At 40.8% G+C, this 25307-nt stretch overlaps 1 protein-coding gene across 1 annotated transcript in view; it reads left to right on the forward strand.

Annotated features, from left to right (window-relative positions):
• PXYLP1 (2-phosphoxylose phosphatase 1) overlaps window positions 1–25307 on the forward strand; it is an 87860-nt gene that overhangs the window by 56080 nt on the left and 6473 nt on the right. The window contains exons 4-5 of the mRNA XM_054040374.1: window positions 76–202; window positions 25105–25244. Coding sequence (XP_053896349.1) covers window positions 76–202; window positions 25105–25244 — 267 coding nt within the window. The remainder of the gene's footprint in view (window positions 1–75; window positions 203–25104; window positions 25245–25307) is intronic.

Here is a 25307-nt window from a genome sequence, read left to right on the forward strand (position 1 = left end):
TTGGAATAGTAGAATTGGAAAACATATGGAGAGGATTAAGATTGCTGTTTAATTTTACTTCTTCCTTCCACATAGGTCATGCACCACATTATTTTAAGCTTGTGTCTGTCCACGTGTTGATTCGCCATGGGGATAGATATCCACTTTATGCCATTCCCAAAACAAAAAGACCAGAGATCGACTGTACATTGGTGTCTAGAAGGTAAACATCCTGGATTTTACCATTTCTCTCTCCATGTTGACATTTACTGTAACATTTCCAAATATGTGAGAGCTGAGGCATGGTGCATGAACAAAATTAGAGAGAGAGAAATTACTATTGTTGTTGTTATGCATCCAGTGTGTAAAACAACTATCTGGGAATGGTTGATTGTCTCTTCACTCAGCCATGAACGGTTGTCCAAGTTTTATTATTAATCATGTAGCAGTCTGTTGTTTTGCAGTCTCTTTTGCATGTCTACTGCTTGGATAAAGTTAGAGGGTCATTGAATTATCAAAAAATCCACTGTGTTAGCTACACTCAAAATAGTTTGTCATTGAAAAGATGGCTTCTATCATAGCAGGCCCTGTGCATTAAGATGCTATTTAATCTCTTCATTTGGTCCTTAAAAATGTAAAAATCAAATGATGTAATAGTGCACAGATGCATGTGAATATTTTTCACACAGATTATATTAATGAAGCATTTTGGTTGGGATTAATTGGACAAAATTGTAGAAATTCCAAGTTATGGTTCTTACAACTGTAATCCAGCTCACTCATCCATGTATAGGTTTTGTATTAACATATATTAATATTAAGATAAATGCCTTAGTTTTAATGGCCAATTTGTTGTCATTTTGTGTGAGATTCAGTTTCAATTTCTTGAATTTGGAGCAATTTTAAATTTTAACCCTAATATATTAAAAGACAATTCAGATGATTTTTCAAAGTGACAGAATCATAGACTTCTTTAAAAAAAAATCTACTTTAAAAATTAAGCTATTTAGCACAAGTAATAAAATGTAATAAGATTTCATTTAGGAGGCCATTTCCTGGGTCCAGATGGGAAATTGAACTGAAGATGGTGGTAACTCTTCAATTGATTTAATTGGTAAAACAATTGACTTTGGCTGCTGTTTGTAGGTAAGGTTCAACATGTATTTAATCATTCTTGAAGGGGGTGGATAAATGGAGCTTAGTTTTACATTATCTTGGGTACTTGTAGGCAGATGTGATTAGCACTTGAGGAGAGATACTACCCCTGAGTACTAGGGCAGTGATAATGTCCTCGTACACAACTACAGGTTGAATTGGTAGTTGAAAGTGCTGTTGGTATGTAAACTGAATGTGTCATTCCTATTCTGCAGTAATTTTACTTTGTTCATTGTACTTCTTGGTAGAGAAGCTTCCTTGGTTAGTTTTATTGCTGGAATAAATAAAGTTCTGCTGGTTTGCAGTGCTCAGCATACTTTCGGCTGTGAGCGTTGAATATGTTTTGCCCCCATTCACATAAGTATTTGAACAGAATTCAGCATGGTTGAGGATGGCATGGGTCATGGGGGGCCATTTGTGACCCATCTGGAGTCAAACAGCTGCCCACTTAGTGCTGGTACCTACAGTCTCAGACTGAACTTAGACCCAATTGCTGGTAAGTCTCTAGACCTTTAAGTCTGATTGATATATCTCATTGTAAACATCTTGTTTGTGACCCAGCTCCCTGACTGTCTTTTCTGAGTGGCCTCACACAAAGCATTTTCACATGTTCTCTCCTCCTCCTAAGTCAACTAGGATTTTCCAGGATTTTCCTACAAGCTGGCTCCTCTCTCTACTGGGAGCAAGTCTGACTGCTGTGAACTCCCATTAGGTCCCTTTCATCACTATCCCTCTTCTTAGCTTACAGCAGCCTCAAAGCCTTGTGTGCTGTCCTGCTTCTTTTTTGAGGTAACCATTACCCCAGCAAACTCCAGAGCACTATTTCCTTGCCACTTCCTCACTCTGATAGCTTGGTTTAAGCAAAGATAATTTTCCTAGCCTTTCACTTTGACCATGTTACCGCTTTGCATCCCCCCCTTCAGTCGCATCATACAAAAGCTACTTGTCTTCACTTTCAAGGCCCTTTACAATTTACCTCCATCCTACTTCTCATCTACCATTCACAGTTGAGATGTCACTGCCCACCTCCAGTCGGCCCACTATGCCAGCCTCCATCATGCACTGCTTAAATTTTCAAACAGTCACCAATCTATTTCTCCCGTTCTGCCTCTCAGTTTTGGGAGGAGCTCCCTGTAAACATCCACGAAACTACTTAATTATCCTCCTTAAAACGTTCTCCTTTTCCGTGATGCCTACAAAAAACTTGACAGTGGTTAGAGACCACTGCCTGTCATGCTGACTAGTATTGTTTTCTTGTACTCCCCATCTGTCTGTATCCATCTGGTGGTCTCTTGACTTATACATCTCTACCTCGATATAACACTGTCCTCGAGAGCCAAAAAATCTTACAGCGTTATAGGTGAAACCACGTTATATCCAACTTGGTTTGATCCGCCAGAGTGCGCAGCCCCGCCCCCCCGGAGTGCTGCTTTACCGCTTTATATCCAAATTTGTGTTATATTGGGTCGCATTATATCAGGGTAGAGGTGTACTGTAAATTTGGGGTAGGGACTGCCTTTTTATTTTGTGTCTGTACAGCGCCTAACACAGTGGGGTCTTGGTGAATGATTAAGTCTATGAGGCATTACAGTAATACAGATAATAAATCTTATGATTAGCATGTTATGTTTAAATAAAAATATCCTATTCTGATACCAGTCCAGAGCAGCACATATTCTTAGGGATTATCTATCTTCATATGCAAATCCTGGGCTACATCTGCTTATAAAGAACCAGAACCAATTTAATTGAATATCTACACTAGATACAGTGCCTCTTTCAGATTTTAAAAACCTCTTGTCCCTTATCTAAATGAAGCATTAGAGACTGACTGCTTTTTCCACATCAATAGGAAAGAATTTCCATCTCAGTTAATCAAATCTCCTTTCCTGCATGATAACAGTAAATTGCAATCTCTGTTCAGTGAGTTCAGATCCAGCCTCTGCTATAGAAATTTTGAAACTTCTAAAAATATTTATATTCCACATGTATAAGTTACCTTTGATTTTCATTTCTTAACATTTATCCTTAGTGTCGAAGAGAAAAATAATACTTTTTCTTCAGTTTAGTTTCTTTTTGCATTGAATATCTTTTTTGGGCGGGGTGAGTGGGGGGAGATTGCACATGTGTCATTTTAATTTGAGCTCTTTGAGGTAAACAGATACAATGTCACTATTCAAAAATTACTATTTACCAACAGTTACCCCACAGTACTATTTGAGATGCCAGGGTCAAAGCCAAAGTAAAAAAGAAAAATATAGTATGTCAGTTACCTCTGTGTAATAAATATTTTAATGACAACCACTTAATTTGAATGCTTGGTGCTTTTATTTCACATTCTACGACTGCCTACAGCCTAGCACTTCCACTGGTAGCAGGCCCAATTCCGGTTGCAGACATTCTCTGAGTGTTGCCGCTACTTTTGGCAGCAACATTTGTTCTTTTTTACTTTAGGTAGTGCTCAGTGATATGAGAGGTGCAGTATGGAAGAATCAAAAGTGGACATTAGAAACATACAGTATAAAAAGACTTCACCCTAGTTTGTTTGTTTTTTATTTATGCTGTACTTGAGTCATTGGTGGTGATTGAGTTCCCAAAAGACACAGTTTTCCCCAGTGAACATTCTGAGGTTATGTCTACACTCAAAACCCTCAGGAGCAAGTCTCAAAGCCTGGGTCTACAGACTTGGGCCCACGCTACGGTGCTAATAACAGCTGTGTAGATGTTCTGGCTCAGTCTCTGAAACCCACCCTTTCCCAGGGCTTCAGAGCCCGAGTCTGAATATCCACACAGCTGTTCTTAACACTGTAGCCTGACCCAGGCTCTGAGACTTGCTGCCACAAGTTTTGAAATGTAGTATAGACGTACCCTCAAAATTTTGAAAGCTGAAAGTAAAAACAAAAAATGAATGCCCAACATAAATATCCTTTTCTATCAGTCTGTAGTTTTGCTATGCATATTGATTACCTAAGACAGAATGAATAGCTGCAATATATTTTTGTTAATTATTTCTTCAGATATATTTGTCCTTCTGTAAAGTTGGGACCACAGTCCATGGTGAGGGGCATTGAGGTCAATGTATCCAAAGCAACGTACAAGAGCTAAGTGTTATTAAGTAATGTCTTGCAAAACTTCTTTGTCTTTCTCTTTCTTTCCTCACTGGGACAGGTTTGTGGGCCAGAGCAGCAGAGAATTTGACTACAAATCTCATTTGGACCAGGGCTGGGTTTTTGTAAGGTTTCCAGTACTTCCTATCAATTACTAGAGTTCCAGATAGCCTCATGAAACTGCCAAATGCAATGAAAATTAAACCTTTCCTAACCTTAAAATAGATGCAGTTTAATATAAAGAGTAGGAGAAGTTAGTTCATTATTTGACATAGTTCTCACATCCTGGTTATATGTATAAAAATATTTCTTGTAAAACAATTTTTCCCTGATACCGTATGTCACCATTGAGGACAACTCCACCTGTGTTTTCTCTCAGTGGTCCAGCAAGCGCGCCTACTTTCAGGCTTCCAGCTCCCCAGCCATTGCCTTTTTTTGGGCGGAGACCACATCTCATTCCCTTCTGACTAGAATATTTCCCGGCTACATAGTTCCCTGGCTACACTGTGTTAATGCTAGCAATTTTCATTGTCTTATAGCAAAGAAACAGTTATAGAAAAGATCATGGGCAGAAATTTTGGGAAAACAAATTACTTGCACACCCTCACTTTGGAAGGGAACACGAGTATTAATCTCTTTGGCTGTGATTTATCACTGGTATAATCAAGGGTTAGGGCAGTCAGATGTGATGCAGGCCACATCACTCCCTTGTGTACTGTTGGCTGTGAAACTGATGTGCTTTAACTGCATCAGTCCTGTGAGCCATTGGCTTGTGGGTACTTTGACTTTGATAGTCAAGAGTCAATTTAGTTTAATGCACACACATTTTTTCAGGAAATTTAACTTTTATCTTGTTAAAACATGGAATACTGTATGAAAAGTGCATGCTATTTTGTGAAAAATGTCTGATATAATGTTCAGAAAAATATTTGGCTGTGTACAGGTTCAAATATGTACTGCTACTGTGTTTAGAAAGTTAGATACAGTTTAAAATTGAATAGTATTATTTACCCCTAATATATTACATTTTTGAAACATGTCACAGTGAATTATTACAATTAAACTTAAGGGGCCCATGGATACTGTATTGAATCCACAAAAAAGCAGAGATCTGTCTTGACCAATAGTTCTGTTAATTTGCTCCATCCAGTTCTGAGATGTTAAAGTGTAAAACTTAGATAAAAGGTCCAATTAATCAATCAGGATTCTAATCACTTATCTACGTGGGCAAAGTTAGGTAAGTATGGATTGATGCATTCTAAAAATTTTCAATTTGGTTAGACAGTCAGTTTCCAATATCTCAAACATTATACCCTAAGCATTTATTTATTTAGTCAGATAATTTATAGTGTAAAAAAACTTCTTGTTTTAAGATATGTCAGACCAAAATCCACTGTTGGTGAGCATGTGCCTCCTTCATATGAGTTTGGCTTCTTTTGAATAGCAGAGTCTGGTGGGACCAGGCACATGCTCTGTGTTTCCCCACCCCGTTCTTCCGTGCCAGGGCATAAAAGGCAAAGAAGTCCTCTCTGTTCCTCTTTGCACCTTTGGCAGCAAGATGGAACCCAGCAAGCGTCCGACTTGTTGCTACTCTTCTTAGAGACTACAGTCAGTTTTTTTTCAACTACTCTCAGGTAAGAAAAGTTAATCTTCACACTTCCATTTCCTTAAATTGGACATAACAAAATAAAGCAGCAAGCATTGGTCACTTCCTCCTCTATATATGCCCTAGTAAGTGGAGGGAGGTGCTTTGTGCCAAGAGCTATACCTCACAGCAGACTCAAACTGTCGGGCAAACCTGCCCATCTTGTGACGGACTGATTCACATCAAAGGCGAACATAGTTAGTGCCTTTCTTGCGTAGGGGAGAATCACATCCCAGGTAGATGCTCTGTGTGAAAATCCTTCTCTAGGTTCGGCAAATCCAGGGATGCTCAGCTCAAGTTACGTCTGCAAGAGCAGTCCACACGGGTCACTTTGGACTCTGATGTGATGGTTTCTACAAAAGTGTAGCTGGAAAAGTCACCATTGGCCAGCACTTCCTTGAGCATAGGCCATGCTCTTGGATCAGAAAGTGAAAGGAAGGCAAAGAGGATACCCGCAAAGCCAGCACTGGTGTATTTGATGCTCATGACCCGTGGCATCAGTGAAATCTTTACCGTGATGAACCAGGGGACAATCCAGACTAATGAGCAGCTATGTCACCCCTACCCTACAGCCTTGGGTGCCTTATAATGCCTTGTTGAAGTAGCTTCCAACTGAGCTGGTCACAAACAGCCTTCCAGTATGCAAGCCATACCCTGAGTGTCTGTCTCTCACTGCAGCCTTCCAGCCACACTTGGTTTACGCTTACGGGTACGTCTACACTACGGGATTAATCCAAATTTACAGAATTCAAATTTTGGAAACAGATTGTATAAAGTCGAATGTATGTGGCCACACTAAGCACATTAATTCGGCGGTGTGCGTCCATGTCGTGGGGCTAGCGTCGATTTCCGGCGCGTTGCACTGTGGGTAGTTATCCCATAGCTATCCCATAGTTCCCGCAGTCTCCCCCGCCCATTGGAATTCTGGGTTGAGATCCCAGTGCCTGGTGGGGGAAAAAACATTGTCGCAGGTTGTTCTGGGTACAGCCTCACCGCTCCCTCCATGAAAGCAACGGCAGACAACCGTTTTGCGCCTTTTTTCCTGGGTGAACACAGCAGACGACATACCACGGCAAGCATGGAGCCCGCTCAGCTCAAGACAGTAGTCATGAACATTGTAAACACCTCGCGCATTATCGTGCAGTTTATGCTGAACCAGGACCAGAAAAACGAGGCAAGGAGGGGGTGGCGACGGCAGCGCGGCGACAAGAGTGATGAGGACATGGACATGGACATTGACACAGACTTCTCTCAAACCGCGGATCCCGGCGCTTTGGAGATCATGTTGTTGATGGGGCAGGTTCTATCCGTGGAACACCAATTCTGGGCCCGGGAAGCAAGCACAGACTGGTGGAACCGCATAGTGTTGCAGGTGTGGGACGATTCCCAGTGGCTGCGAAACTTTCACATCCGTAAGGGCACTTTCATGGAACTTTGACTTGCTTTCCCCTGCCCTGAAGCGCCAGAATACCAGGATGAGAGCAGCCCTCACAGTTGAGAAGCGAGTGGCAATAGCCCTGTGGAAGCTTGCAACGCCAGACAGCTACTGGTCAGTCGGGAATCAATTTGGAGTGGGCAAATCTACTGTGGGGGCTGCTGTCATGCAAGTAGCCAAAGCAATCATTGAGCTGCTGCTACGAAAGGTAGTGACTCTGGGAAATGTTCAGGTCATAGTGGATGACTTTACTGCAATGGGATTCCCTAACTGTGGTGGGGCGATAGATGGAACCCATATACCTATCATGGCACCGGAGCACCAGGGTACCCCGTACATAAACCGCAAGGGTTACTTTTCAATGGTGCTGCAAGCACTGGTGGATCACAAGGGATGTTTCACCAATATCAATATGGGCTGGCCAGGAAGGGTTCATGACGCTCGCGTCTTCAGGAACACTACTCTGTTTAAACGGCTGCAGCAAGGGACTTACTTCCCGGACCAGAAAATAACCACTGGGGATGTTGAAATGCCTATAGTTATCCTTGGGAACCCAGCCTACCCCTTAATGCCATGGCTCATGAAGCCATACACAGGCAGCCTGGACAGGAGTCAGGAGCTGTTCAACTAGAGGCTGAGCAAGTGCAGAATGGTGGTGGAATGTGCATTTGGCCGTTTAAAAGATCGCTGGTGCACTTTACTGGCTCGCTCAGACCTCAGTCAAACCAATATCCCCATTGTTATTGCTTGCTGTTTGCTCCACAATCTCTGTGAAAGTAAGGGGGAGACCTTTATGGCGGGGTGGGAGGCTGAGCCAAATCGCCTGGCAGCTGATTACGCGCAGCCAGACCCCAGAGCAATTAGAAGAGCACACCAGGAAGCGCGGCGCATCAGAGAAGCTTTGAAAACCAGTTTCATGACTGGCCAGGCTACCGTGTGAAAGTGCTGTTTGTTTCTCCTTGATGAAAACCCGCCCCCTTTTATTGACTCATTCTCTGTAGGCAACCCACCCTCCCCCTTCGATCACAGCTTGCTTTCAAAGGAAATAAAGTCACTATCGTTTAAAAATCATGTATTCTTTATTAATTGATTATAAAAAGAGGGAGAGAACTGAGACGGTAGCCAGGGTGGTGTTTGGGAGGAGGATCGGAGGGAAGGAAAAGGCCACTAAAAAAAGGTTAAAATAATGACAGCCTTTTGTTTGGGCTGTCCACTGGGGTGGAATGGGAGGGCGCACAGAGCCTCCACTCCCCCTTCCCCTCCCCGCGTTCTTACACATCTGGGTGAGGAGGCTATGGAACATGGGGAGGGGGGTTATACAGGGGCTGCAGCGGCAGTCTGTGATCCTGCTGCCGTTCCTGAAGCTCCACCAGACGCTGGAGCATGTCTGTTTGCTCATGCAGCAGCTCCAGCGTTGCATCCTGCCTCCTCTGATCTTCCTGCTGCCACCTCTCATCTCGAGCGTCTCGCCGCCACCTCTCCTCTCGAGCGTCTCTCCTCTCCTCTCCTCCTCCTGTCCTCATGTTCACTGGCATCTTTCCTATACTTTGAAACCGTGTCCTTCCACTCATTCAGATGAACTCTTTCATTGCGGGTGGATTCCATGATTTCCGCGAACATCTCGTCTCGCGTCCTCTTTTTTCTGACACCTTATCTGAGATAGCCTTCGGGATGGAGGAGGGAGGCTTGAAAAATTTGCAGCTGCTGGAGGGAGGGAAAAAAGGAGAGCATTTTTTAAAAAGATACATTTTACGGAACAATGCTTATACTCTTTCACAGTGAACAACACTATTCACATTACATAGCACATGTTATTCCTGTGCAAGGTCGCATTTTGCCTCTTAATATTGAGTGCCTGTGGCTTTACTGCTAGAGATCACAGACGCAGGTCCAGGCAACAGAATTTGGCTTCCATGCGGCCATGGAAGGCCATTGTCTTTTGGCTTCTGCGCCCTCCTTTCCCACATACCAAGCAAAGCTCGTTGAGTGCTGCGGTTTTCCTGTTAACCTTCAGCAGCAGAAAACAAACTAACCCTCCCCCCTCCCCATCCAATTCTCTGGGATGATCGATTTATCCCTCCTCCCACCACGTGGCTGGTATCAAGGAAGATCCCTGCTAGCCACACGTGAAAAGCTCAGCGCCAGTCCCCCTCTTGTCCCCCTCAAGGCGCTTGGCTTACTACAGGGAAGGATTTCTTTTCAGCCACCTCTGTCCTCTTAATTAAATTCCCATATTTCAACCAGGTTACCATGAGCGATATCACCCTCCTGAGGATTACACAGTGAGATAAAGAACGGATGTTGCTTGAATGCCAGCAAACACCGGGACCATACGCTGCCAGGCTTTGTCATGCAATGATACTAGATTACTTGCTACTAGCCTGGCATGGTCAAGTGTCCTACCATGGAGGACAGAATAAGGCTACACTGCCCGGAAACCTTGTGGCAAGGCTTTTGGAGTATCTCCAGGAGAGCTTCATGGAGATGTCCCTGGAGGATTTCTGCTCCATCCCCAGACACGTTAACAGACTTTTCCAGTAGCTGTACTGGCCGCGAATGCATCCCAAGTCCTCAGGGCAAATTAATCATTAAAACCATGTTTTATATTTTAAAAGGTAAACTCACCTGAGGTCCCTTCCATGGGGTCATGGTCTTGGTTACTGGCTTGGGAGGCTTGGGAGGCTACGGTGTGGCTGATGAGATTACCTCTGCCTCGGAATCCACGGTCAGAGATGGGGTAGTGGTGGCGGCCCCCCCTAGAATTGCATGCAGCTCAGCGTAGAAGCAGCATGTCTGCGGCTCTGACCCGGAGCAACCGTTTGCCTCCTTTGTTTTCGGATAGGCTTGTCTGAGCTCCTTGACTTTCATGCGGCACTGCTCCGAGTCCCTATTGTGGCCTCTTTCCATCATGCCCTTGGAGATTTTTTCAAAAGTTTTGGCATTTCATCTTTTTGAACGAAGTTCTGCTAGCACTGAATCCTCTCTCCATATAGCGATCAGATTCAGTACAGTCCATGCTGGTGCTCTTTTTCGATTATCGGCCTGCGTGGTTACATGTGCTGATGAGCTCTCTGTGGTCACCTGTGCTCTCCTGTGCTGGGCAAACAGGAAATGAAATTCAAATGTTCGCAGGGCTTTTCCTGTCTACCTGGCCAGTGCATCCGAGTTCAGATTGCTGTCCAGAGCGGTCACAATGGTGCACTGTGGGATAGCTCCGGAGACCAATACCATCGAATTGCGGCCACACTAACCCTAATTCGAAATGACAATATCGATTTCGGCGCTACTTCGCTCGTCGGGGAGGAGTACAGAAATCGATTTTAAGAGCCCTTTATTTCGAAAGAAATGGCTTCGTTGTGTGGATGGGTGCAGGGTTAATTCAATTTAACGCTGCTAAATTCGAATTAAACTCATAGTGTAGACCAGGCCTTAAACCAGAAGAGCTTCAGGTGCTTGTAACTGAACCTTCCAGAATGATAAGGTGGTGCTGAAATATCACCCATTCAGTGGGCGGTATGGACGCTAATAGAGAACATTGGTCAGCACTCTCCACAAATCAAACTTACTGTGTGAATTAGGTCATGTACAGTTGAGATTTCTCCCAGACTTTGGTCTTTTGCATGCCACCAAATAACTCTATCACGGGGCTGAGCAGGCAATTAATTTCTCTAACAAGATGAACCAGGAGCTAATTGCTAAGATAGGATTTTTAATTATCTGTCTCTAGGGAGTGAGATATTTCCTTTGGAAAATAAGGAGACATAATTCAAATCCACTTAGAGATCGTAAAGGGTCTGATCTTTTCATCTCAGAGAATGTTGGCTATGTTATAATATATACAAGAAAGCACCTTTGCAAAGATAACTGGAAATGATGATGTTGGGTGACTAGATTTATTTCAGGGGGATATGAGACTTCATTTTGATATTTTGAAGAGAAGTCAAGGTTGATGGATGGCTAAAAAAGGCATCTGCAGTTCCTTGTCTTTACTTTAAAATACTGTGCAAAAGTCACAGCTTTTTTTAAACGGTTTACTCCCTCTTAGTGGGACTGCTCAGTGGAAGTGCTTAAATAAAAGAGAGAGAGCTTTTTACCTGAAGGCTACTAGCTCAGTCTACCCAGGGACCTGAACCTGCAATCCATATGCTGGCAGACCCCTGCACTCCTGTGGCGCTTAAAGCTGAATTAAAATTAAAAAACTATTTAAAATTGTAATCTGTGTTAAGACCAAAACTAATTATAATCTATTAAAATCATGCAAATTAAATATAAAGTACAACTAATTGGTACATGTTTGCTGCCAGGTTTTAAAGAAATTTCCCATGAGTTTAGCAGTTTGAGTCATTGGCTAAGCACCTGGAATCAGAGTTAGTTGAAGTGAAACCAGGTTTGCCACCAGTAGTCTCTTCTGCAGGTGTAGAGAGAGTATTTTCTTCATTTCAGTTTATTCCACTGGTTCAGTTCATTGGCTAGTTCATTCAAAATTAAGAAATCAGTTTGCCATTGAAAAGGCAGGAAAGCTTGTTTTTCCCTTTCAGTCTCTGAACAGAAATTAAGTGTGAGAGGATGAGATCTACTAGTTCCAAAATCCTGAAGGACAAGGGGGCCAGAAACAACCAGTTAAATTAACCAACTACATATAATACTTCATTTGTTTAATAAATCAGTTTTAAATGCAAAACATGGCTTGATAAACATTTTAGTGTAACTTTTAATTTAGTTTTATTTAGCAAAAATGTATTAAATAATGTTTTGTGTATTTTTAATTGCATTTGAATTTCCATCCAAATGGAGCTTGACACAAATCACAAGTAAAAAATTAATAATCTTGTAAATAAGATAGGTAGTGTTCACCATTTTCTAATATAAAAATTAAAAATCAGTGTAAGGATAAGTTAAGCTTATATACTTGCTTAAATAAATGAGTGTAGATGTAGTATATATCTTCCTGATCAGCAAAAAGAAACACCAAATTTAGTGTTATGCTTAGTTGTGAATCAATGTGTTTTAATGGTTACCAATCAATGCAAATCAAGCTTTCTTCAGGAAGATAGAAAGTACAAAAACAAAACATGATTAAAGTTAATTAGATAAATCAAGGTTTTCTGCTTGCTAATTTAAATCGTAATTTAATTCAGTGATTTAAATCACTAATATAAATCAGTCCACTCTGTGGAACCCCTTTGTGCTAGCAGTTTTCTGTATGGATGTAAGGGTTCTTTATTATGGATCAGATTGTAGGAAAAGGGTGTAGGTCAGTAATGACTGAAAATAATTACTGTTTGATGGCTATTTGATTCTTCTGCCTGTGATCTCAGTCTGTACTGTAGTAGAAAGGAGTTTGTATCATGAAAACTACCCATAAAATTTAACTGACTGGTAACTCTGCGGGCATTCTCAGCAGAATGTCCAGGTCAGAGAGTTAATGGTTTTACAATTCAAGAGTCCTCTTACCTCTGTTCCCTCTAAGGCAAGGTGGAAGGCATTGCAGTCTGAGGAAGCTTGCCCATGCCTGTTAGTAATTTGTGGATCAATAGAATGTCAGTCTTCAGATCTGTGTATCCACAACCTTTCATAGCCACTAAAAATGAGAACTTATCTAAAATTGAAACACTGTCTCTCATGGGAACAATCCTCTTGTAAATTAAAACCCTGCCTGCGAGAAGAGTGGAGCAGTCAGTGAAGGGGACAGCTTGAGGTGCATATGCCATAGTTTCAAGGCTTGGCAGAGGTGGATCCCTTAGGTAAAAACACTGGCATTTTTAATTTTGCTGCCATCATTTTGGATGGTACGTTGTTTTAATGTCAGGAGGATTTTAGTGTTTTTTGCCTGTCGGCCTTGAGTTCCATTATGACTCTATATTGGCTTTTAATTGCAAATTTGTAATCAGGATATTAAAATATATATAAATGGCACATTTTTGAACTGTAGGTTTGTTGCTATTGAATAATTAATCTGAGGTGTCTAATTAATATTTCAATTTGTTTAAACTGCTTGGACTTTACTTTCTGATAAGTATTCCATTCAGATTCAGTCCATTCATTGTTTGATATTAGTATTCTGCTGATGAAATTCATTAATTACACAGATTATGCCACAGCCTGATGGACTTTTAATAGATATGTAAAATAGCTTTGCTTGGGCTTTGTGAATTACGGATTGTGTCATATACATAAAATGTGGGATGAATAGAAGAAAAATGGATGAAATGCTTTGGAGATTTATGTCTGTAACTTCAATTAACATTTTTACTATTTTCAACATTCAGAGTGCAAATTTACAGAGGGAACTTAAACACATATTTTTCTCGATGAGAATTATTTTTATGCCTTTGATCCAAATTTTTCCATAGTAGTTGTTGTTCCTAAAAATAAAGTAACTATTTTGTCGTGTTTTTCTCTCTCTATAACAAATACTTGATTATAGTGTGTCAAACGCATACAGAATAGAGAACATCAATTTACTAAAATAAGTTGAATTTAGAAAAATGTAATCGGAAGAGATTAAAACCATTACAGAAGAATGTTCCAGTTTAATAGCATGTTGGTTTAATTGGCAAGTGCTTGTGAGGTATTGATGTGACTAAGTTAAATAACAATATTTGAGTTTTGGGTATGTCTCATGCACAAGTGGGTGCAACTCCACTTACTTCCGAAGGCCTGTATCTGCTTACAGTAGCAGGGAATTTGGTCTGTGGTCTTTAAGGCTGCTGTGCTCCCACCAGTGCTAGAAGGCATGGCTGTAACAGTACACTCATGCTCCATTGCTGTCACCAGTGTAGCTCTCAAAGGGTAGTGCAGTGTTGGGAGAATTTACAGAAAAAATAACAGCAGAGTCCTCTCAAAATAAGGTGCAGAGGCTGTCAAGAATTATGCTAAATCTTATTTAGAAGCTGATCCACTTATCCTATAAACCACATGGCAGAAGCATATGGCAAGGCTAGAAAGTGGGAGTACTTCTACAAAAATAGTTAAAGGCTGAAAAGTACTAATTTTTGGGGAGTCCTGCCCAGTGACATGTCCTAAGAAAGTGAAAGTTGCTGCATTTTAGTGAGTAAGTAAGGCTAAACTGTATTGTGTTTCTGTTCAAAGTTCTTTATGCAGATTAGGATAATTTATTAATCCTATATCCCTGGCCATTCATTTGTCTTCCAAAGAGGGAAATAATCCAGTCCCTCAATCCATAGCTATTTGACTGCTCAGAAGTTGACATCAGGCTTGCATAAAAATGTATGTGATTCCCTTGTGGAGTTATACAATCATCTAAACTCAGTAAGCATAAGAAAAACTGAACTTAGTTTCAGTATAACTGTGAGCCAGAATATATTAAAATACAAATACAATAAGCTGGTGTAAAACAGCAGTTCTCAAACTGTGGGTCTGGACCCCAAAGTGGGACCCCTCCCCCTGCACCAGAGGCTCAGGCTGGCTCAGGCTTTGGTCCACCCTCCTGAGGGCGCATAGTAATTTTTATTGTCCAAAGCGGGTTGCGGTGCAATGAAGTTTGAGAACCCCTGGTTTAAAGGGATACTCCTGGGGGAATTCAGCAACAAAAAATTATGTGCACAATATTTTCAAATTCTGCATATTTTATTTGACAAAATAACACAATATTCACGCCAATTTCAATTATTTTGGTCATTTATTTCAAAATACCTGTCAGCAAGTAGATCTGTAACAATACAGACAACAAAAAAGATTCAGGAAATGTTTTTTGACAGATTCCTTACTAGGCATATTAACTCTGATGATTCATTTAAACTACAGTACAGAACCATATTTCCTGCACCTTTCAGAAGCAGTGCATGGGGAGTCATGGAGTAACGGAGGAGCTGAGGGAGAGGGAAGTAATTGCTGGGAAGGAGCCTGGGTGTGAATTTGGAGGGTTGTTGGGTATAGGTGGCAAAAGTATGAAACAGGTTTTTTTGGGGGGCGGGGAGGGATTGTTAGGGAGGTTCCCCAATGAAGATCCTGTGTGACCCCTAGCCTCTCCCATTTAGTCTCCTTTCACCCCCCCACTCAGACATCCACTCCCCCATCCCTATGTGGTCCTGCACCCTTTCCCCTCTGTCCCCACTCAGTAACCCCATCCCTACGTGGCCCCGCACTCCATCCCACTGTCCCCATGTGTCTCTGTGCTCCCACTCATCCACCTCCTGTCCCTATGTGGCCCTCCACCCCCTCCCCCATCACCGTGTGGACCTGCACCTCCTTCCCCCCCGTGTCCCTGCACCTCCACTCCCATTCAGCCCCATCCCCCATTTGTCGTCCCCAACTAGCCCTTATGAGCCCCTGTCTGACCCCCCAGTAGCACCATGCTGTCTGCCTCCCAATGGCCCCTGTCTCCTGACTTGGCCCGACAGGCACTGTAAAAAAAGGCAGGTTCTTTCTCTTCCCTAGCTGGCTGGGAGCTTCTGCTCTGTTTTATTGCCACAGTGTCCTCTGATGGGAAAATGGCAAAACTGCAGCAACTTTCCAGCTAAAGTTATTTTCTGCTGAGGCTGCTCTGTTCTATTGCCACACCACCCTCTTCTGGGCAAAAGGTGGAACTGCAATAAATTTCCCGCAGAAGCTTTTCTCTGTGCAAAATATTAAAAATATCCACAGCTCATTAATTATGGCACAGAATTCCCCCCAGGAGTGAGAGGGAGAAGGATCTGAGCCAGGTGTGACCAAAGGCTTGACAGATCAGTAGGAGCTGTTAAGGGAGATCTCAGATAGAAACCACACAGCAGACACTGTCTCACCTAGTAAACCAGTGGCGTGATCTGGGTTCTGATGCTCAGTGTTCATAGGATGAAAGAGCCTGTCCACTTCTCGTCTTCTGGAGCACGTCTGTCTGGCTCTAGCCCGACTTCAGTAACTCCAGTCAGTACACAGAATGGAAATTTGCTCATATTCCTTCAGCAAGTTCCACTTCCTTGTGGACATGTGGAGGTGAGGAATCCCTTTTCCTGGGTATCCTCACATACTTCCATAGATTCTCTCCTGAGGCGTGCAGATGTCTTTCAGCGCACAGATTCCTGTGCTGTGAACACAGCACCTGGCCAGAGAAAGATTTAACAGAGAGAGTGCACCCCACTGCATTCTAGTGTACATCTTTAATCTGTCAAATTGGCAGCTTCCTATTTGATTAACTATTCATTTAACTTTTTCTTCTCGCTATATTTAAGACACATTTTTAAACATGTGACTGAGTAATTGAACACGATGATTAAAATATCATATTACAGCACAGTTTTCCTTTAATCATAGTCTGACAGCTTGTCTTCTGTTTGTCTTTAGCATCTTGCATTATTTATTCTATTTATGAATATTTACAAATATTTAAATTATTAAAAAATAAACATGTATTTTCTTGTCAAGATAAGATTTTAATGTCAGTTTCACTAATAAATGCTGTACTCCATCATTTTATTACTCAGTTTGACCCTGTAATTTTCATGGAAGTTTAATCTCAAATGACTTGTAGATTCCAATATCTATCTTTTTTTTTTTTTTTTTTTAACCTCACTAAAACAAACATATGGAGCATAAGTTTCAGAGTAACAGCCATGTTAGTCTGTATCCGCAAAAAGAAGAACAGGAGTACTTGTGGCACCTTAGAGACTAACAAATTTATTAGAGCATAAGCTTTCGTGGGCTGTAGTCCACGAAAGCTTATGCTCTAATAAATATGGAGCATAGTGGTTTGCCAAATGTCATAAGTAGTCGTATTTATTGGAAAGAAAACAAAACAAAAAGAACTTTCTACTCAGTTTAATCCACGTTATGTGGTAAAAGAATATTTTTTAAAATATGCAGCCTACTTGTAGCAAGAATACAATTGTGCCACAGAATGTGATTTGAATTATTAATCAAAAAAAAAGGTTCTAGCCATGATGGGTGAAAAAAAAATCTTCCAGATGTAAATTGGGTGCATTGACAGTTTTGTTTTCCTGAGTTAGCCTCAAACAGTAGGTCTGAGGTGCATGAACTGTCCATATCCATCTCCCTGTTTTAACTCTGAAGTCTTGAGTTGATGTTCTATTTTTATGCTCAGCATTTGAATGAACATATCCAGCTTAATGAGTTCACTGTATGATCCTGAATGGCCTCCCAGGCCTTCTGGTGTACCAAGAGCGATACCTTTCTCAGTGGCAAAAGCTCCAGCTAATTCCCTGACAATTTCCATGTACTGATTTGAGTTCCCAGAATCTGTAAAACCTCCGTTTTTAAAACTTTAAATAAGTGCAGCAGAATTTCTAAGCTGCTGTCCCAGAGTGTCACAGAAGCAAGGGGCCTTGCTGCAGAATGTATGTCCAGCTTGTTGAGGACTTAACACGACCTTTTGTGCATAAATCACATTTCATGCATGTGGGAAAAACATGTATATACCTAAAACCATGAATTCATGTCTCTCGCACACATGCACACTCACGCACACACACACACAAAATGTACTCCATGGCAAACTGGACCCAAATTCTACAACATGGCTCCTCTTGGTTCTGTATGTGTTGCAGCTTAGGTGGGTTTTTTTTGTTTGTTTTTGTTTTTTAACAAAGATACCAAAAATAGGAATTTCCCAATGTGCTGTATACGTTCAGAGGCATCTAACTAGTTAACAGTTTAAACCACAAAACGGAAGTCAGGGTTCATTTCTCATCAAACCAGCTAAAATATCTCCTGATTTCTAGACCTACAGTAACTCCTCACTTAACGTTGTAGTTATGTTCCTGAAAAATGCAACTTTAAGTGAAACAAAGTTAAACGAATCCAATTTTCCCATAAGATTTAATGTAAATGCGGGGGGTTAGGTTCCAAGGAAATTTTTGGGGGGCAGACAAAAGGCATTATACTGTATACTGGATTGTACTGTACTGTGGTTGGGAAGTGCCCCTGGCTTACCCCACACAGGCACAGCCCGCTGCAGGCAAGGACGCTAGGAAGCACCTTTGCAGCAGCAGCTTCCCTGGAGAAGAACAGGCTCAGACTTTGCCGGGAATGCTCCATGCCCGCCTCTTCCTGTCCCCGTTCCACTCCAGGCCTACCTCTTCCCACCCCCACTCCACCTCCTCTCCAGGGCCACATCCCTCCCCCCTCCCAAAGTCCTAACACCACTAAACAGCTGTTTGGCGGCGCTTAGGACTTTCTGGGAGGGAGTGGGAGGAGTGGAGACGCAGCACTTCCCCGCTCCTCCCCCTCCCTCCCAGAAAATCCTAAGCACCACTAAACAGCTGTTTAGTGGCGTTTAGGACTTTCTGGGAGGGAGGGGAAAGAGCAGAGACATGGCGCTTCCCTGGTCTTGCCCCTCCCTTCCAGAAAGTCCTAAGCGCTGGGGCGGGGGGGAAGAAGGCGGAGAAGCGGAACTTGTGCAATGCTCTCTTGTAAAGTCGCTGCTCTTCCACAGAATCTTACAAGCAGGCAGCCAAACGACGTTATAAGGGAGCATTGCACAACTTTAAACGAGCATGTTCCCTAATTGAAACAACGTTAAGCAGGATGACGTTAAATGAGGAGTTACTGTAATCCAATAGAAACAAAAACAATTTCATGTCAGGATGAGTCAGCTAAGTTTTTGCCATTGGTGTATATATGGTTCCTTTTCATGTAGTTTCACAATATACTTTCCTTAGTGCATAGCAATATAACATGAACAGAACTGTCATAGTTTTGGCATACATTTATTTTTTTCTAAAAAGGGTTCTAGAAGATCTAATATAAATGCTTTTAAAGACTTAAAAAAAATGTTTGGATTTAAACATTCTTCCACATTGGTGTTAATAATGCATGAAAGCCAGAAAATGAAACTGGCAAATGTTTTTTGTTATCCCAATATAGATCTGTATCTAACCCCAGTGTAGTATAATGCATTGGTAACAGGAAGTCACATGAAAAAAGCAAGCACGTGTTATTGTTAAAAGGAAATAAATGCTTGTATTTTGTTACAGGTAATCATCATTTTATTTTACAGCAATAAAAACTTAATTAAAAATCAAAGATATAAATAAGTCATTCAACTAATAACCAGAAAATAGATGTCCATGATCAGATAAAGTTAGATGGTAACAGCTGATGAATTTCACAATGTACTGGCTGACAATTTAAAAACAAATTTTGGACTGACTTGATTTGAAATAGCTGCTATATTAACTCCTGATTCACCAACTGCTGTTTGTAATGCTGCTGCTATAATAATAAAGAAGTCAGTCAAATTACACAATGAATCCCTTTTATTGCACTTTGAGTCTTCTGTGATGTTATGGAAATTAAATTTTACAAATTTCTTTGAGGGCTTCATCTTTTCAACTACACAACTGAGTCATTTTCTTTGCTTCCTGCTCAGAAGCAGTCCCAGCAGTCTTAGCAGTGTTGCCTAGATACTCCATCTCCTGCGGCATCTGTAAATTGGCTGATTCAACAGTAAGATTGGTAATCTAAATAAAAAAAATCTTTGGGAAAAGGGAATTTGTCAACTACCAGTTTAAATACTACTGCAAGAATTGCTTTTCAACACCACTTGCAGAATTCTGTTTGCTTTTATATAGAAACTTTCCACAGTAAAACCACTAGAATACTTTGTTGTTTGTTTGTTTCATACTGGAGTTTTACAATAAGGATAGAAAGCAGAAACACATTTTGGCAAAGAAACTCCATCATTTCTGGATTGCTTCTCTACTTTTCTGAAATTATAGGAAGCAACCAGAAAGCTTTCCAGGTCTGAAATCCAGCTTTCAGAATAGGGAATCCAATAACGTAATCGTCTGTACTGATTTCTGTGGGTGTGTGCGTGTTCAGATGCCCCCTGGGTTACGCAAATCCGACTTACACCAAGCCGCACTTACAGAAAAAGTTGCGTAAGCTAGAAATAGGAGTTGGGTTTTTTTGAGGGGGGGTTCTTTTTTTTGCGTCATTGTCAGGTATATGTTTCCAACTTACACAACATTCGAGTTACGCAGGGCATTCCGGAACGGAATGCTTGGATAAGTCGGGGAGCATCTGTATGTTAAAAAAAACTTAGAAATTAAATAACTTAATGTATCAGTTTCGTGTTTTGTAATTCATTGACATTCAAAGGTTGCTATTAAGTCCTGGATATTAGTTGTTCTGTCCTAGTATTGTGTATCACTCCCTTCTGCATTGTACCAGTAATAATGCTTTGAGAGATGATATCTGCTATGTGGTTTCCGTTCCTTCCCTCAAATAATTCCTAACAGTTTCACCAGGGATGGGATTAGTCCACTAGAATTATAGGTGATGTAACAGAAGCAGCAGAGCAAGTAGTAGAGCAGCTCTTGCAATTTGTCTCACTGTTGTGTTGGTTGAAGAGCTTAACCAAAGAGCTAGAAATGTCATTAAAGGGGAGCATTGCTGGGAGAAAAGTACAAATGGCAGGTTACGCCGGCTAAAGTTTATTAAAAGACCACAAAGGTTTTAGGCTTGCTTTTGGTTAGCCAAAAAAAAAAAAAAATTGTGATCATGTTCTAGCCTTCAAATTTTGTACAAACCCGTTGGCAGAAGGATTACATACAAAATAATTTTCTTTAAATGTATTTCTTTTATTTTAGATTCATTTTCCTGAGACACGTCAAATGCACTAAACTTTTTGTAGGTTTAGTTAAGTTCCGTATTTAGAACAGGATTAAGCTTTGTAGTACATGGCCGAAGTTGCTATATTAGGAAACTCGAAGTGATCTAGAAATAAAGAAAACTTTTTATGGCCTGTATTTTCCTAACACTGCACTTTATTTGACCTACATAAAAATTTCCAAAATCTGGAAACAGCGTGGAATTGGCTAAAATCCCATAAATTAATTTGTTTTCCTTCCAAACTGTATTAATACTACAAAAAGAACAGGAGTACTTGTGGCACCTTAGAGACTAACAAATGTATTTGAGCATAAGCTTTCGTGGGACTGGGAGTGGATGGGCCATTACACAAAGTAAAACTATTTCCCCATGCTTATTCCCCTCCTCCCCCCCCCCCCCCCCCCCAGTTTCTCACATCATCTTGTCAATTGCTGGAAATGGGCCATTTTCATTACCACTACAAACACTCTCCTGCTAATAGCTCCCCTTATCTGATCACTCTTGTTATAGTGTGTATGGTAACACACATTGTTTCATGTTCTCTGTGTGTAAATATATATACATATATATATCTTTCTACTGTATTTTCCACTGCATGCATCCAAAGAATTGGGCTGTAGCCCACGAAAGCTTATGCTCAAATAAATTTGTTAGTCTTTAAGGTGCCACAAGTACTCCTGTTCTTTTTGTGGATACAGACTAACACGGCTGCTACTCTGAAACCTGTATTAGTACTGTAAAACTTAAACTTTTCTTTATGCCCTTTTTCTTTTCTCACAATTTGTCACTGCTCATGATTTTCCACTTACATAGTTACAGTAAAGTACAAACAACTTTTTTCTAATACCTACGGGTAGGACCGATAGCTCAGTGGCTTGCACATTGGCCTACTAAACGCAGGGTTGTGAGTTCAGCCCTTGCGGGGGCCACATAGGAATCTAGGGCAAAAATCTGTCTGGGGATTGGTCCTGCTTTGAGCAGGAGGTTGGACTAGATGACCTCAGGTCCCTTCCAACCCTGATATTCTATAAAGAAAATTATAATACACACTGTGGTTTTGGGAATCTATTTAAGACTGCAGACAAAAAAGAAAGGGGCATTTTGATCCCAATTGAGTGAACTGATTTGCCTGAGAGCTAATGCAATTAGTGTATCTTCATGCTAGATACATTCTTGTTAACAAAAGACATCTGCTCCCATGGAACTATGCATCTAGGAAGATCCCATGTGAGCACTGTTGCCTTTATATTGAGAAAATCTGATGCCAGATTTCTTGTTTCAGAATGCTTTTATTCAGATGGCATTATGGCACCCTCTAGAGGTTCAGATAACTTTCAGAGAAAAGCATAAAGTTCGTAGACATTAGTTTTCATATCAGTTTTGTATATTACTGTGGCAAAAGTCGGTAGGGTGTAGATGTGTGTCTTTATTTGTTTTTAAATAGTTCTATATAAACTTTTCCATAAAAGTACTAGAGACCCTTTAAGAATTTCTCTTTATAAAGTCAAAGTCAGTTCTGCTTAAAACCAAAATCCCAATCAAATTGTTTCTAAGTAATATTAAGAAATAGGTGGCTATATCTCAAATTGATGGCTAAAAGCCATATTGCGGCGATGTCAACAGTCTTGGATTTCCATGGTTAAGTAAGCTGTCTAGAGCTGAAATAGTTGGGATAGGGATGGAGGGGAAATACAATGACACTGGACTAGATGAAAAAGTAGAACCTTTTAGAAGTGTATCTTGTATGTAATGGAATATGAGAATGCAAACACACCATTGTTATGATTTTCAAAGCTTGTGTGTGTGTGTTTCGTATTTTGCATTTCTGCATGCATTAAATATATGACTTAACATGTACATCTGTGATATAGTCCTGTCATGGAATTTGAACGTACACTTTTAAGTTCCCACCCATACACAGAAAAATCAGACTATTCCTTTGCTTCTCTCCTCATTTTTTTTCTTATTATCTTCTTGCTTAATCTTCAAATACCCCCTTAAGTAGCCCACCAACAGCAATGATATAAGAGTTCATATTGTGGTATGGAATCACCTTAGTTGAGATTTTCAAAGCAGGGTGAGGAATTTAGACACATCTTCCATTAATTTGAGCTCTGAGTTATTGCAATGCCTTGGGATATAGGGAACACCTGTTAATTTCAGATACTTTTTGCTTATATCCATGACAGTTGTAGCCATGACACTTGTATGATAAGAGAATGTTTGCAGTCAGTTACTGTTACTGCATGTGTACTTTATTTAATTTCTTAAAATAAACACACTACTTCCCCAGCTGTCTCAGTGAAAGGCCAAAGGAACAGCTGTGGAGTAGCCATCTCCTCTTGATGGGGTGTAACTTTAGGATGGGGTTAACCATCTTTCTGTTACAGCCATCTTCACTGATGAGAAGGAAAGGCCAGTATCTATCAACCTCCTTGCTCCATACTGCTGCCTCTCTGTTTCATTCTCATAGAGCTGTCCATTAGTTACATGCCACAGTGACAAGGACACCTTGGAAGCTGCAATGCATGAGAGATTTTAGTGCCACTGCGAGTTCCTAGGTGTGCCCTATATCCGAGGACATTGCAAAAGTTTGAAATGGAGCAACAGCCAAGACCTGACTACTTCAGAGCTAGAGCTATGTTTCTTTTTTGTAGTATCAGGGAAGCCAAATATTTACTTTTCACATAACTGAAATTATTTGTTGAAAGAATGTTATGCGTTGGTGTAATGTTTAAATATTGATCCTTGTCCATGTTATGACTGAATGTCCAGGGGCAACTTCCTTAAGCTTTGTGCTGCTCAGTTTTTCTACCTGTAAAATGAAAATACTTGTCTCAGAGGGAAATTGATGAATGTTTCGTTAATGGTGGTAAAGCACTTGGAAAGGCTTGGAAGTGCAAAGTTTTATTAGTAGTGAAATACATACTGCATGTATATAAATCAGGGTATCTTTGCAGGGATATTTGGTCCTAAAAATGACTTTTAGTCACTCTATTAAATTGTGAACATGTAATTTAGATATTGCCACTAACACTGACAATTTATATGAACTAACTCACTCTCACACTCTGCTGCTAGACAGAGATTATGGAGAATATTTGATGTTCATTGTCGGTTTGCCTGCCTGGGTAAAATACGAAGTATTCTGTGAATATCTCCCCTCAATCTTACTGTGACACTGCTTGGTTTGTTTTGGCCTCATTCATAACTGTCAGGTCAAGAGTGTTAGGATGCATGTCATCTCATGTGTCTGTACTGTGCCTGATGCAAAGGGCCCCATTTCATTTAGGCTTTTTGGGTGCTACTACAATATAAATGAAAATTTAGCTGTAAGATCATGTCAAGTATGTATAAGAATAGTTTTTTAAAAACACTTTTGCAAGTGGTTACAGACTAACACTATACTATTTGATACAAGGAGTATCTTATTCAATTAAAGCTGAATGTGAATTTGCAGGTGGGTAGTTACCCCATGAATTATCCATTAATTTGGCCAGGTCATGTGGGTTAATTCTTCTACTCTTACAAAAAGTACCATGGTGTTTCTAATGGCCAGGAGAAGTTAGGAGGTTGCTTTGTCTTCTCATTTAAAGACAGTTCCAGCAGTGGCACAGTGCCCTTTAAGAAACTGAGTAGAAATGTAATTTGGACTCAGAGAAAAGTATGACTTACTGCATTGCCAACAGTACTTCCTGCACTATAGTACCTAAGAATTCCCTGAAGATCTCCCATCTAAATACTGACCCCGTCAGCCCTATTTAGATTATCAGACCTGACAAAATCACAAACCAAGGTCGTGTGGCTACAGACCATGCTGTTGAAATGGAGTAGTCTTTCTGGTTCTGAAAAAAAATCCCTCCACACAAGGGATTTTTCCCAAAATTGTTATAATGATATTGGTGCAAGTAACCACAAAAGGTACTAAACTGAAGAATGTTAACTTTTATTGAATTTTTGATATTCTTGTTGGACATTCGGACACATTAAAGTTCTTTATTTTGTCCTCACCAGTTCTTTAATATCAGTGCAGAGCTATGTGGCTGGATTTTTTTAAGGAAAGCCCTGACTAAGAGCAGATGTTTTCTCAACAGGAAATATCCCCTTGTCATGAGATTACGTGAACTGACCCTAATTAGAACTCTTCACTTTTCTGAGCTATTTTTTGCATTCACTTACGAGAGTGTTTATGTTTTGGTTTACCTCTTCAGGAAGCCATCTCACCCTCAACTTGAAGCTTTTATTAGGCATATGTCCCAAGGCTCAGAAGCCCAAATGGATGGCACCCTGAGCAGCCTGCCTCGTTACCCCAGTCATTCTTTGTGTGAAATGGGAGAACTTACACAGACAGGTAAGTTCCTGTACCTTCTTCTCGGTCTCCAACAAAACATAGTCCACTTCCAGGGCTCTGTGG

This window comes from Malaclemys terrapin, chromosome 9 (assembly GCF_027887155.1).
Source record: "Malaclemys terrapin pileata isolate rMalTer1 chromosome 9, rMalTer1.hap1, whole genome shotgun sequence".
NCBI lineage: Eukaryota > Metazoa > Chordata > Testudines > Emydidae > Malaclemys > Malaclemys terrapin.